This window comes from Piliocolobus tephrosceles, chromosome 18, assembly GCF_002776525.5.
Source record: "Piliocolobus tephrosceles isolate RC106 chromosome 18, ASM277652v3, whole genome shotgun sequence".
In the NCBI taxonomy this organism is placed as follows: domain Eukaryota; kingdom Metazoa; phylum Chordata; class Mammalia; order Primates; family Cercopithecidae; genus Piliocolobus; species Piliocolobus tephrosceles.
In genome coordinates, this window is record NC_045451.1 from 22657150 (window position 1) to 22672384 (window position 15235).

Consider the following 15235-nt stretch of genomic DNA (forward strand, 5'->3'; position numbering starts at 1 on the left):
AACCACCATTTCCAGCTGAAAATAATTTTATTAAACATATCTAAAAATCTAAAGTACACTGAAAATTCTAATTATGTACTTTAACAAATTGTTTTAATTCTGTGGATGTTAAGATTTGGAATGCAAGATCGCATAGTGGTAGGAGCTTTGGCTTTTGGAATAAGCTAGACTAGGGTTTGAATCCTATTTTTTTCAGAGACTACAATGTTACTCTGGATAAGAGGCAGCATCTCTCTATCAGATTCATTTTTTTCTCATCTGCAAAATGGAGGTGATAATGCCTGTTTCTTGAACTTCTCTAGAACAAGTTGAGGACATGGAGATCTGAATGGCACAGAAACTCATAGGTAATAAGCATTCAGTAGGAGGACTGCATCCCAGGCCTCTATATCCCTGCATAAGGCTATGTGATAGGTGCTAAAAGCAAAGAAAAAACTCACTGCAACAATCTTCTCATAAAGTAAAGGCATACCAATCCTTTACCTGACCCTAATCTACTCCCCTGAGATAACTGGGATGGAAATTATGTCTGAGATTTACTCATTTATTTAGAATCAAGGTCTTGTTCTGTCACCCAGGCTATAGAGTAGTGGTCCAATCACCACTTACTGCAGCCTTGGCCTCCCAGGCTCAAGCCATCCTTCCTCCTCAGCCTCCCAAGTAGCTGGGACTGCAGGTACATGCCACCATGCCCAGGTAATTATTTATTTTGTAGAGACGGAGGTCTCACTATGTTACCCAGGCTGTTTTCAAACCCCTGAGCTTAAGCAGGCCTCCCAAAGTGCTGGGATTACGGGTATGAGCCACCATATCCAGCCACTGTGTTTGAGTTTTACATGGGAGAATCCCACTTTAAGTTCTACAAGAAATTAACAAATAAAATTAGCTAAAAATAGCATTTTCCTCCTTTCATCTGGCATGCCTGTGCTTTCCTACCCCTTTCTTTCGCATGCCCCTGTCCTTCCTCTTCTCTCCTCATAATCACTCAAATGACAGATCCAAATGAAACCCCTCCTTGTATCCCCTCTGGTTATGCAGGGTGATTCGTTTCACTATGTCCTGAATGTCTACACTTTTTACCTTCCTTCTCACTTTGTGTCATGGTTATTTTGGGGCAGATCTTGCCTTTCCTGTAAGACTGCAACTGTCTTGAAGACATGATCTTTGATTCAAATTTGCAACTACAGAGAATACCTAATGCTCCTTTCACATACTAGTTATTCGATATGCTTGATTAATCAATAAATAGTAAAGATTTGGCAAAATATCTGAAAACATTAGAAAACAACTGTAGATATTTTGATTTCAAAGATGTAAAATTGCATATCATGTTTATAAAATAAAGGAGTAACCAATTCTGGAAAAAAATACTCTTTTTTTTTTTTTTTTTTTGAGACGGAATCTCACTCTGTCACCCGGGCTGGAGTGCAGTGGCCGGATCTCGGCTCACTGCAAGCTCCGCCTCCCGGGTTTACGCCATTCTCCAATACTCTTTTTTTAAGAGTCGTGTCTCGCTGTTGCCCATGCTGGAGTGCAGTGGTTCGATCATGGCTCACTGCAACCTTGAACTTCTTGGTTCAAGCAATCCTTCCCTCTCAGCCTCCTGAACAGCTGGGACCACAGGTGTATGCCACATGCCCTGTCAATTTTTTATTTATTTATTTTTTAGAGATGGGTGTCTTCCTATTTTGCTCAGGCTGGTCTCAAATTCCTGGACTCCAAGCATGAGCCACCAAGCCCAGTCAGAAAATACCCTACTCATCTCGAAGCATATACAGTGTTTTAGGAGACCTCTTAGGAGTCAGGTTGGCAGGAGATGTCGGTACATGGGGGAGAGGCAAAAGGGAACTCTGCCATGATATGTGTTCTCCAGACAAGGCAGGAGACCTGACTGGTTGCCCCTCCACAAAACCCTTGCCCTCAGAAACTCACAAGAATATGAAGAAAGTAGGAAACATTGCTTGTGGTTTTTCTTTTTCAATAAATGTGAACTGAAATTTTAAAAAGCACAAGCCTAACATAAAAGCTTCTTCATAAAGCAAGCTTAATATCACAGAGGCAAGGCGGCTGAGCAGTGTTACTGTGTACACAATAAATCAGGCACAAAAAGGGGCAGCCCAGCAGGGCAGCACAAGGGTAAGACCCACACTTAACCCCCTGCACACATCGCTGCTCCACTTCCCACCATCTCAGGCCTCTGCACCCTCTGCTGAGTGTGTCACGGATGTAACAGGCCATTTTCAATCTAAGTCTTGTTGTAGATTAATAAGCAAACATTTTCTTGCTTATTATGCAATTTATCATGATGAAAATTACATTGGACTCCTCAAGGCTACATGCTGATACATTCATTTATTCAGAGCTGTGTATAGAAAGTCATACTAATCTTTATGACAGAAAAGGATATAATAGCAAGATTTAAATTGCCTACTAAAAACTTCAGTTTTTGTGTCTGTGAACAAACTACATGTAGATAAGACCTAAGCGCATCTTTATGCTTTCTAGTACAAGCCTAATGTAAATTTATTTAAAAACAAAATCAAATAAACAAACAAAAAAATACTAACCCTGAATAAAAGCCCATCATTTTTCCTCCCAGGCAACAAAACAGTGCATACTACTGAAATTGTGTTTTGATCAGATTTAAAAATGAGCTCCAAAATTAAGTCAAAGCAAAATTTTAGACAATCAAAAAATGTGAATGCTTCTCAAGACAAACCAGGAGAGCTGCAATAACAGAAGCCAGCACTGTTGACGTGTGGCGGGTGTACACGGCAGCTGCAGCCAAGGGGAGGGCAGAGGTTGAAAAGATGTTCTGGGGCTTCACGCAAAGGCCAGCTGCTTCATACTATAGGCACAGACTCCTGGGCTCAAATCGCCTCCTAATCCTTCAAGTCCCATTGAGAATCTTCAGGCCTCCTGTATCCAGAAAACTATCCTGCCTACCATTACGCTAAACCGCTCATTCTAGAGTCAGGCAGCTCTTGATCTGCTGAATACAAGGCCCTAACAATGGCATCAGCACCAGTACTTCTGTCACATAGGAAGACATTTCATCTCTTAATATATGCTCACTATTCTAAGCAATTTGTGAATATAAGCTTATTTAATATACCTTAGAAGACAGGTACTTTAATTAGCTCCAACTTGTAGATACAGAGAGGTAAAGTAATTTGCTGGAGGGCATACGGCTAGGGAGATACCGAGGTAAAGTGTAGGACGCATGGTAGTATGATAGGAGGGAACTGGGGGGCAGGCAGCAGCTGTTTAGGTTTGAAATGAATGTCCTCTACCAATCACCTTGGGACTTTGGGCTAGCAATGTCTAATCTGTAGACAAAGCCACAGAGTTCCATTCTAGCCTTCAGTTGCTCCTCTGATCTCTACTTTCTGAGCATAGAGCAGTCAGTAGAAAACTATGGACCCAAAGCATGCCAGAACTTGAGGGAATGGCAAAGCAAAGGGCTAAGAACTCTACTTTTAAAAAAAGTTAACAAGGACAAGAATGAAACACCATTCATTGAGAAAATCCAAGTGGTGGTAACATTTTCGTTAAGGGAGGCATTAAGGGACAGTTCAAGAATTCCAACTACTTCATACCCACTGGGATGATTATACTAAAAAAAGTAAAGAGAGAAAGAAAGAAAAAACCAGTGTTAGCGAGGCTGTAGAGAAAATGGAACTCCTGTGCACTGCTGGTGGGAAAACAGCCTGGTGGTTCCTCAATAAGTTAAACATGGAATTATCAGATGACCCAGAAATTCTACTCCTACGTATCTACTCAAAGAAATGAAAACAGGTGTTCAAATATTTATGCACGAATGTTTAGAGCAGCTATATTCACAAGAGCCAAAAGGCTAAAACAACCCAAATGTCCATCAACAGGTAAATGGATTAACTATATGTGATATAACTATGAATGGAATGCTATTCAGCCATAAAAAGCAACAAATCACTATTATATGCCACAACATGAATGGACCTTGAAAGATACCATGTCAGTGAAGAAGCCAGTCACAAAGGACCACAGTTTGTATGGTTCTGTTTTTATGAGATATGCAGAAGAGCAAATTCACAGAGACGGAAAGAAGAGTAATGGTTGCCAGGGCCTGGTGAAGTGGCAACAGGGGAGGACTGCTTACTGGGCATGGGGCTTCCATTCAGGATGAGTTCTGTGGGGGCTAAACAGTGGTAACAGTTGCACAACACTGTGATTATATTTAATGCCATGGAATTAATTATACACTTTAAGATGGCTACAGTAGTAAATTTCATGATACGTGTATTATACATCAAAAGGAAACAAAAGAACTCTTTGCAGGAATCAGGAGGCTGAGTTTCCAAACCAGCAGTAATCTCCACCACCAACAGGACCCCCTGCCTCATCAATCCTAGTCAGTAGGTCACCACGTGTGTTTCCCACCTATTTCACTTTAGCAGCTCCCTCAGTTCATCTTCCTCTTGTAGAACTCTCTCATCATTGCTTCCCTGGATCACCGCCATCTCCTCATGGCTGGTCTTTTACTGTGTTTAAGTGAAACCTCAATGAAGTTGATTTAAAGGCTAATATGAGCATGGAGAGGCAATTCCCCAATTTGGCCATGTATGCTGGCCATAATCATTTCTAATCAAGTATCAAGTATTTAATATATATATCATTTTCCTTATAAACTATATTACACTATTATTAGCAAGTAATACTTCACGGTACAACAAGTACGACTGGAAAACTAAGTCACCTCTCATTCACTGGCTCAGGGCTAAATCTCAATTGTGTTACAATTATAGAAGCATGCTTCCTTTCCATTGTCTATATTCAAAACTTCACATACGGAGACCTTTGTCTATTCTTTGTCTATTAAACATGCACAATCTCTATAGAATGATCAATAAGCCCACCAAAAAAACCCCCTAAAACAAAGAACAGTGACAAATCAAATTAACTGGGATCCGCACATACTTGGCAAGTTGTTTCTCAGCATCGGCACAAAGTTCCAGAAGCCCCATCAGAACAGCAGAGACATCCATGTAAGGCTCCCAAACGGTGAACCCGCGTCCAATCAGATCAATGGCTGTTCTTCGGATAGTGCTGTGTGGAGGAAGTTTGGGGCTTGGAGGCTGTAGCAGAAGAAACGTCAGTGCCTTGCCTGAAATGACAGAATACAACGCAGAGCATTAAGGGAATTTTACTTTTGTAATCTTTTCTTTTGAAGCATACTTTCCAAATATAATCCATTTTTGATTTTTTTAACTGAAAAAGGTTCTGAACCTCAAGACTACAAAGATCTTAAATAAATGGTTTGCTCAGCCACATTCTTTGAAAAGTTAGGCTATATTATTTCATACCGCATTCTAAAGTGTTTTAATTACATATTATATGTAAATGGGTATATATAATTTCAAAACATATCAATGATCTTAAATTCCAAACAATGTTTCTCCCTAACTCAGGGTTCTGCAAAATGGAGATGGTTTCAAATAATGTAATACGGTATTTCTTAACCTTTCTTCTGCATCTAACACAGTTCATATGTAAAATACTCCCCCTCATAACACTCCTCATTACAGGCACATTGCAATGAAGGATGGAGAACAGAGAACACGTAGTTTGAAAAAGCTTCCCTCCCAAAGCATCTATTTTCCTCTATATTCTGGTGTATGTACTGATACAGTACAATTATGTCAAGGGTGTGGTAAGTTCTTCACATGATTTTGTTAAACATGTTAATAGTTCACTATTATTTCTAAATCTGATGAGATGACCTAGATCTTAATAATAAACAGGTATTCCTTTATGTTGAGGATGAGGCTGACGATTTGTATACTTACGTCTAATGGCTATTGAGCCACAAAACTTCATCTACTTCAGAAGGCATTTTGACATTTAAAAAAGAAAAACAGCAGGGGTTATGAAAAGCAAGTTGTAATTTAGAAGAGTTTTTGTTTGTTTGTTTTTTGAGGGAAGAAAGAAAACAGTTCCTAAGTCACAGAACAGTACAGCATAATGATTAAGAGGAACACACGCTTCAGGTTGAAGACAGGAAATTAACCATGGTTCCGTAACTCACTGGGGGCAAGCCTAGGAAGGTACTCACTGAGCCTGACTTTTCTCATACTATAGTGCTTATTCTGAATACCTATTAAACATGGCTCTTTTCTAAATGAAGAAAATGGCACATAAACTTTAGTACATCATATCCAACCAACAAAAGCATATAATAATTTTTATATTATAGTCAATTGTTAAATGAGAAAGGATTGAAATGGAAAGGAAGAGAAGGGAAGAGTATTGTAAAGCCAGGATAAGAGTCAGTGGATACACTGAAAAGTAGTGATTCTGAATTTCTTCTCAGTCACGGAACCCTTCAAGAATCTGATGAAAGCCATCAGTCCTTTCCCCAGGAAACTACACACACAGTCATACCCATCAAATTCTGCAGAAGAATGTCAAGGCGGCCATAGATTGTGGGTTAACAATTCCTGCAGTTAAACTAAACAACATCCCAAAATTCATACTTCATATGTGTATTTGTAAATGTTACTCTTGTATTTAACTATATAATTATAATATATAAAGCTTCATGTTTTACTTTTGGATCAGAAAAATAATAAACTCCTTTAAAAAAGGTAACACAGTTTTCTAGTTTCTGCCAGCACATACATGTCCTTTTATCACATGAAATGCTCCTATTTTTAAATAAGAGCATTTCCCTTTTCCTCAGTAAGTCTGTCAGTTCCTTGAGGGTAGTAACTGTGTTTCACACAACCCTGCATCTTCTAAACCACCAATCACAGTGCTTTGCACACATTAGTTACATAAATGAAAAACAAGGCCGGGCACGGTGGCTCAAGCCTGTAATCCCAGCACTTTGGGAGGCCGAGACGGGTGGATCACGAGGTCAGGAGATCGAGACCATCCTGGCTAACACTGTGAAACCCCGTCTCTACTAAAAAATACAAAAAACTAGCCGGGCGAGGTGGCGGGCGCCTGTAGTCCCAGCTACTCGGGAGGCTGAGGCAGGAGAATGGCGTAAACCCGTGAGGCGGAGCTTGCAGTGAGCTGAGATCTGGCCACTGCACTCCAGCCTGGGCGATAGAGCGAGACTCCGTCTCAAAAAAAAAAAAAAAAGAAAAACAGGTCTGCCTTTACTGTCAGAATATTTCCAATACAGCTCCCTGCCCCAGTTTGTCCAAATGATATTTCAAAATGTCTAGAAATCTACCATTTTCCTGTTTGTTTTTTACTTCTTGGAAGTCATAAGAGCTACAGAAAAACTCCCAGCTGCTATTCTCTGCAGACATCCTGAAACACTAGCAGCCATGGCTTCCAATCTTAGCAATAAGGCTCCCTGGAGGTGCATCCTTGCTAAGTAGTATCGCAAAAGGAGGTAAAGTTTCCTAAGTACAATGTTTTACAGCATTTCAGTCATCAATTTCCTTAGTGGCAGTTTACCATTTTTGTATTCATTATAGATGGGACCATACAGGCAACACTAGAGACCTCACTGATTCCTAAGGGCCTCTGTGTTGGGAGCTCTGGAGGAAGTTTCCTCACCACTCTGGACAATTTTTTCCTGAGAGTGAAAATAAACACTAAGTGGTCGATATCTTGATATTTCCCATCACTGTTCTGACAAAGTGGGAAGGACAGCATAAGGGAACTGATCACTTGCCCTTGGATGAAATGACAGAAAAGCGTTCTCCCTTTCTGCCTCCTTTCAGAAGACCCTGGCTCTACAAGGGCCACAAGAGTGCCTGCTGCTCCTCTGTCAGCATGGCCTCGCTGTGAGAATGCGTGGCTCAGCAGAAAACACAGGGTCTCTAGAGCACCACCGTCCCTTCTCTTAAATCATTTTCTATTTCACTCAACGACCTCATAAGTAAAATTCCCCTACAGCATCTCTCCTTCTTTAGTTCAAATTATAGTCTCCAAGTAACATAACGTAAAGATCCCTACGGTTTTGGCAGGGCAGTTTTTACAGCTCTGGCAGGCCACGTGAGGGCATTAAAAGGAGAGAGGAAAATGGGCTACTCTACACACAAATTTCAAATCTACTGGTGAGAGTATGATGTTTTCTCTTTTTCAGGGAGCTGTTTTGGAATTACAAAGATGTACAAATGTTAAAACTCCGTATCTATTTCTGACAACTTTTCCCAAATAAAACATGTAAATAACAGTGTGAAAAAGGATTTTCAAGTTAAACCTTTAGATTTGTAGCCCTGGTGATTAATAGGAAGCATATTACTTTTCTGCTACTAGCAGTAATGACAATGATGTTCTGAAGGAATAATCTGGGATGCCTATGACTTCAAACTTCTTAATCATCTATTTTTTTATACTAATATTAAGAAACCAGCCTTTAAAAAATATTCTATAATAGAAAGACATAGCTAAATTTATTCCTTTCTTAACTTTTATTGTATCCTCTAATTTAGGGATTTACTACTTTATAATTCCATATGACATAGGTGCTCTCAACATGGATCAAAGAGGATCAAATGCTGAAATCAAGATAATGATAGTGTCTTCCCTCTTGATAAAGTCTTAAGACAGAATTTTATGAATTTTGCCTCCCATAATTTTTCTTAACTGATTGGTATTGAGTAAAAAATGTATATTTTAATCTGTGTAAGATAGAATCTAACTTTGTAGAAAATAAATATTTCCTTATTTTATATAAATGGACCACTATTCTACAGTATCTCATTGAGAAGGCAAGGTGGGGAATGATGCTACCATTGACCATCATCGCCAATCCCTTCTTCTTAAAGGTTCTCCAGTGATGGTATTAAAAAGTTCAGCTAACTGGCCTGGTATTCAGTCAAGGATTTTCGCATTTGGTGCCAACCCATCGACTCAAATATTCACGTAATATCTGTGAATTGCATATTGCTATACTCTACTATGTGCTAGGGAAAAAAGGGAGACTAGGACTCAGTTCTTTCCACTAAGGAAATTCATTCTAATTCAGGAGCAGGAGCAAACAGGCAATTTAAATATATTGTGAATAGTGTTATAATTTTTATAAGCACAAGATAACAAGACAGAGCTTAACAGAGGCACTTAGCCTCATCTTGGGGGATATAAGAAGGCTTCCAGAGGAAGGTGATCTTTATGCCACAACCTTAAAAATAAGTAGGAATTAGCCACTTAAAGGAGAAGGGAAAGAAAACATTCCAGGCAGAGGAAAGAGCATATGTAAAGACCAGGAAATAAGACAGAACGTGGCAAGATCACAGAGTTACATGTAGTACAGCATGGCTAGAAACTGTGTGTATGTATGGTTGGGGAAGGGGTAAATGGGTGAACGGGAGAAGAGGGCAGGGGGGATGAAGTATAACAGTGAAACAAAAGGCAAGACAGGTTATTACAGCTCCAGGACAAAGGGCCTTATATGCCATGCTAAGGAGTTTGTTTATTCTGGTGATAATAAAAAACCATTACAAAGTTTTAAGCAAAGGAGAGATTTGATCACATTTGGTTTTAAAAAGATCAATATTTGAGGTGTCGTGTGATTAGAAAAGGGCAAGTGCCGGCTGGGCGCGGTGGCTCATGCCTGTAATCCCAGCACTTTGGGAGGCTGAGGTGGGCGGATCATGAGGTCAGGAGATCAAGACCATCCTGGCTAACATGGTGAAACCCTGTCTCTATTAAAAATACAAAAAAGTTAGCTGGGTGTGGTGGCGGGCACCTGTAGTCCCAGCTACTCGGGAGGTTGAGGCAGGAGAATGGTGTGAACCCGGCAGGCGGAGCATGCAGTGAGCTGAGATCGCGTCACTGCACTCCAGCCAGGGCAACAGAGCAACAGAGGAAGACTCCGTCTCAAAAAAAAAAAAAAAAAAAAAAGAAAAGAAAAGAGCAAGTGCCCTTTTTATTCTGATCTTCTCATCCGCAGTCAAATGGGATTAATTAGAATCAAAGAATTTCTGAATGGAAAGACCTGTAGAAACATCTGGTATATTTCTATGTTCTATGAGATAACAGAACCATAGAGGACAAGTGGTTAGATGTAGCTCTGGGTAAGGAATTGAGGTCTCTGTGGCCCTGACAATGTGTAATAACCAGTATACAACTTATATCTTTGCAACCATGTTGTATTCATGACACTACCAACTATGGATTCAGAACTGTATCTACAACCAATCCCAAGTCCACTTTCTCCTCCTTCTGAAATAATTTCAGCTGCTGTTATGAGCATCTCCCCAAAACAGAAGATTAAGTAATGTTTTATCTTTTCTTAAACAATGAGTTTTTGTCACTGAAGCAACACATGACAATACCAAGGTTCCTATAATTGTCTTCGCTTCTAACTTAGTTGCATCATGGTCACAAAATGGTTAATTCCACATCCAGCACAGCATCCACTTCCCAGGCAGGAAGTAGGAGAAGGGTGAAGGACAAAAGGACATGTGTCAGTTAAGTCTAGCTCCTTTTAAAGTCTAATTACATATTTCATTGGCCAGAATTATACCATATAATAATTCCCTACTTTCAAGGGAGCATGGGAAATGCAGTTTGTCAGCTGGACATATTGCCACTTTCAACAAAACTGAGGCTTTGTGACCTGGAAGGGAAGAACCGTATGGGGTAGGTAGCTACCAATTTCTACTGCATCTTCCCTGCTTATGTTAGAATGAAATTCCTCCTTTTAATGTGGCAATTACTGCACACACACTGAACAAACACAAATATACTATCTTTTGGCGTTTATTCTATTGCTTAAAGCTATTTTTATTTATTTACCTTTCATACTTGCTAAATAGGTAAATTCCTTGGGCCAAATGAGATTCAAGAAAAATACTTTTATGTTAGGCCTAAGGCTTAGCACAGTGCTTTCTACTCAATAAGAACTTAATATATAATTGTTGCTTTGGTAAATGTTGAAAATTACTTTATACTATATGTGCCTAGCACAGTCAAAATTATGCACAGGTCAGAAATTTCCAAGAGTCTGCTACAAACTTGTTTTGAACAATGGCAAAGTTTCCACAGTTACATGGTGAAATATGAAAAATATAAACAATGTACTAAGTCTTTTTCCTAAAGTTATATTTATTCAATGTAAAGGAGTGTTTATTCTGAGATATGGTCTTACTATTTTGGTGAGGTTATATTCTTACTACTTTTTTTGGTGAATATATTTTTTTAATAGAGTGGTATTCTCTAATGTTTATAAAAAACAAAATTAAAAAATTGAAATAGTACTAACAAATGCCCTTATATTTTATTTTTAGAAATTGTACTGGTCCATGATATCCAAAAGACTGGCAATCATTGCCATTTGTAATAAATGTACTGTCCTGGGGGAACTAAAGGGCACCTTCTCTATATAAGTAACACAAGCACAAAGACCTTTTACTAGTCACTGACTCTTGATTGAGAATGTCAAGAGACTCCTAACTCAACTTGTTACAGGGTGGAATTCAGCATTATTCATGTCAATCTGGGGCCATCTTCAAGATTAAGTTATCAAATTATTCGTGTTTCTTACCTATAAGCTAGGTGAGCAGTAGAGGTACTGCAGCAGCTTTACAGTGAGAATTTAGTGTGTAACATCTCAGCACCACCCCTGTATGTCTGGCCAAATGTACAAATAAACTACTGAAATGCAGACAGACTCAGAACACTAGAGAACAAATCAAAATGAAACAAAATCCTTTAAAAAGCAGAAAACACTTAAAATCCAGCAATGGATACATCACAATGAACTTAGACCCTCTGGCTGTTGAGAAATGAATTCTGTTGTTATGTCTCAAGAATAATAATAGCTCATATTTTAATACTATTAATTCATATCAAATTTTTAATTTTCTTAAGAGTCCCAACTTTAATTGTACTTTTTTTTTTAAGGTGTTATGAGGTGATATGAAAGAGCAAAGCTGCAAGAAAATATTTACACTTTGCTGTAACAGCAAAATGCTAAAAAGGAGAAAACGATTGGGGCAAAGAGAGCAAAATAAAGCCTATGTCAGCTGTGGTTAAACAGATGACAATATTATACTATGGGTAACTTGTTGCTCTGGCAAGATGAATATTATTCAATCATGAGCTGACCAATGACAAATGCCAATGTTGAAAACTTTTGTAGTATCTGGCTATGTATGATGGTCAGTCCGTTTAAAAGCTATAACACACACCCACACACATGCATGCACACACATTTGTTCTCTCTTATTACTTAGAATAGCTTAATGAATTTCTTTTTTGGAACATTCATTTATCCTTATCACAAAGCACAGACTCAATTTATTAACACACCCTACATTTATTGGATGCCTGTTATAGGAAAACACATCATTAACTATAAAGAAACATAGTTACATATTTTTATAAGCATCACGTATCATTTTTAGCATAATTTGTTTGATAAATAACACTTTCATATTGCTATTTCACTTTTTTCCTCTATTTCTAGAACAAGGGTAGGGACTGCAACTGATAGTAGTACCTTCAGTTCACAGCACATACACAACAACAGGTATACAGAACACGGACTTCTTTTTTTTTTTTGAGATGGATTGTCACCCTGTCACCCAGGCTGGAGTGCAATGGCGCGATCTCAGCTCACTGCAACCTCCGCCTCCCGGGTTCAACGGATTCTCCTGTCTCAGACTCCCAAGTAGCTGGGATTACAGGCATGTGCCACCATGCTTGGCTAAGTTTTGTTATCTTTAGTAGAGACAGGGTTTCATCATGTTGGCCAGGCTGGTCTCAAACTCCTGACCTCGTGACCCACCTGCCTCAGCCTCCCAAAGTACTGGGATTACAGGCATGAGCCACCATGCCCGGCTAATTTTTGGTATATTTAGTAGAGATGGGGTTTCGCATGTTGGCCCGGCTGATCTTGAACTCCTGACCTCGTGATCTACCTGCCTCCAGCCTCCCAAACAGAACATGGACTTCTTTTAATCACTAGAATTATTTTATCCATTTAAAACACATATACACAGAGTAAACTGCCAGTGGTGTATACTATGCAACCAAGACATTAATCATGCAGATTTTTTAAAAAATAGTTTCTATTTGTGCAGAAAAGGCACAAAATAATTAAGGATTTTAAAAGTTGTAAAACTAGTGAGATTGTTTCCAGTCTTCCATTTGTAATTTTTATTTCCTTTTTAAAATTTCTGTCTAACTTCTGGATTAAGAAAATGTGGCACATATACACCAGGGAATACTATGCAGCCATAAAAAAGGGTGAGTTCATGTCCTTTGTAGGGATATGGATGAAGCTGGAAACCATCATTCTGAGCAAACTATCACAAGGACAGAAAACCAAACACCACATGTTCTCACTCATAGGTGGGAACTGAATAATGAGAACACTTGGACACAGGGTGGGGAACATCACACACCGGGACCTGTCATGGGGTGGGGGAAGGGGGGAGAGATAACATTAGGAAATATACCTAATGTAAACGATGACTTAATGGGTACAGCATACCAACATGGCACACGTATACCTGTGTAACAAACCTGCACGTTGTGCACATGTACCCTAGAACTTGAAGTACAATAATAATAAAAATGGTTTAAGTTTTCCCTTGATGCTTCCCTTAAACCCGAAGACCTCACAAGACTCTATGGTTACCTGCAGGAAGTTTCTAGAACCAGCTATCATAAGCCCTCATAAACTGCCGGTACACCCATTAGAAAACAGTGACAGGCAGTGGATTACTGAGGAGGCTGACAGAGGGAAATGTGGACGATGGCACACAGGAAGCAGGAGGGGAGAAGCCCTCCATGATGAAGGGTCTTTTGCTAAAGGCAAGGGAACTTGGATTGAATGGCAACCAATGCTAACGGAAGACCATTGGCCAGAGAGAGGAGCTTTTAGGATTAGAAATTAAAACAGAGTCAAATCATGTTTACTAGGGAGAATAACATTTTCTTACTAGAATTATTACAAAACCAGAGAGTTTTAGAGAATTTTTCAAACACCCGAGGGATAATTCATGACTATTACTGCTGTCTGCAGGTAGGAAACACAAATAATTACTTTCTCGGGCTTTGGTCCCTCTTAGGCTAGTCAATTGGCCTAGTTAAGACAATTTCATTCCTCATACTTAAAAGGAAATCATGAATGAAGAAATAGCCACTGCTGGTTGCTGGATCTGAATAGTGAAGAAGGGGGAAAAGGTCATATTTAAAAAATACTTCAATTAATAGCTCAATTACAACCAAATTCCTATGGGAGAACATATTATATGCACTTTAAACCAAATGAATTTATGATGATTTATGCCATTACAATGAGTGCAAAATGAATTAATAATGATTGGCCACTTATTTCAAAGTGTAACCAAGTGAATGAAGCCTTTTCTCACTTGCTAACGTCCATCAAAGAACAAGGATGGCAGAGTGCCATCTAGAATTCTATTCCTTTGCTTTATACACATCTTGATTTAATCAAAAATAATTCCAAGATGCCCATTATTTATGGATATGGAATAATTAAGAAACACTTCTATAACTAGAAGCTTTGTGTTAACGCAATTATTAAAAATTGCTTTCAAACTTTTTACATCCTGTACTGCATAAAAATAAGTCATTTCTTTTAATAGAAAGCATAAAATAACTGTTAAATTAAGAAATTAATAAAGATATTTTAAATTCATTAGCATCAGTTTAATCAAAATAGTCTTCAAAGTAGTTATCTGTTTCCTGTCCTATAATCAGAAGAGTATAAAATCCAAATTCTCTTTGATTTAAAGCACATTTTTTCTTATCTACTGAATTTCAAATTAACTAAGTTGTGTCATGTAGGGAAATGTAATCTCATTTTGCTTTCGGTATAATGTATTTTGGATGGCAGACCAAAATAGGAGATAGTCTTAGCTTCCTATAAATAAGCAAAAGGATGTTACTTAATGCATGTAGCCTTCTTCTACCTAGGGAAGGTAAAACGTGCTGATTGTTTGATGGTCAGGACATCAGCAATAAAGAAGTAAATAACAGAAACAGGTGTTTATGAGGTCAAAGAGGTGGGTGTTAAAAAAATCCATTAATCTACTAAATCTTTAATTGAATAGTCCGAACACTTCTATATCCCCTTCCCAAAAGAGGGAGGACTATTGAATGGCATGAGTGAAAGAGATGGAGGGAAGGAGGGAGGGAGGGAGACAGACAAGAGAACAGCCGGGTTTCAGTTCTAGCTTGAGCACCTATTAGCTGAATGATCCTATTATTCATTTCGTATTTACTGACTGCCTGTTGTGTACCAAGCCCTATTTTA

The 15235-nt window shown here is 38.7% G+C and overlaps 1 protein-coding gene across 3 annotated transcripts in view; it reads right to left on the bottom strand.

Annotated features, from left to right (window-relative positions):
* WDR7 (WD repeat domain 7) overlaps positions 1-15235 on the bottom strand; it is a 386547-nt gene that overhangs the window by 99909 nt on the left and 271403 nt on the right. For all 3 annotated transcript variants that reach the window (XM_023218353.3, XM_023218354.1, XM_023218355.3), the window contains exon 21: positions 4960-5146. In XM_023218353.3, coding sequence (XP_023074121.1) covers positions 4960-5146 — 187 coding nt within the window. The remainder of the gene's footprint in view (positions 1-4959; positions 5147-15235) is intronic.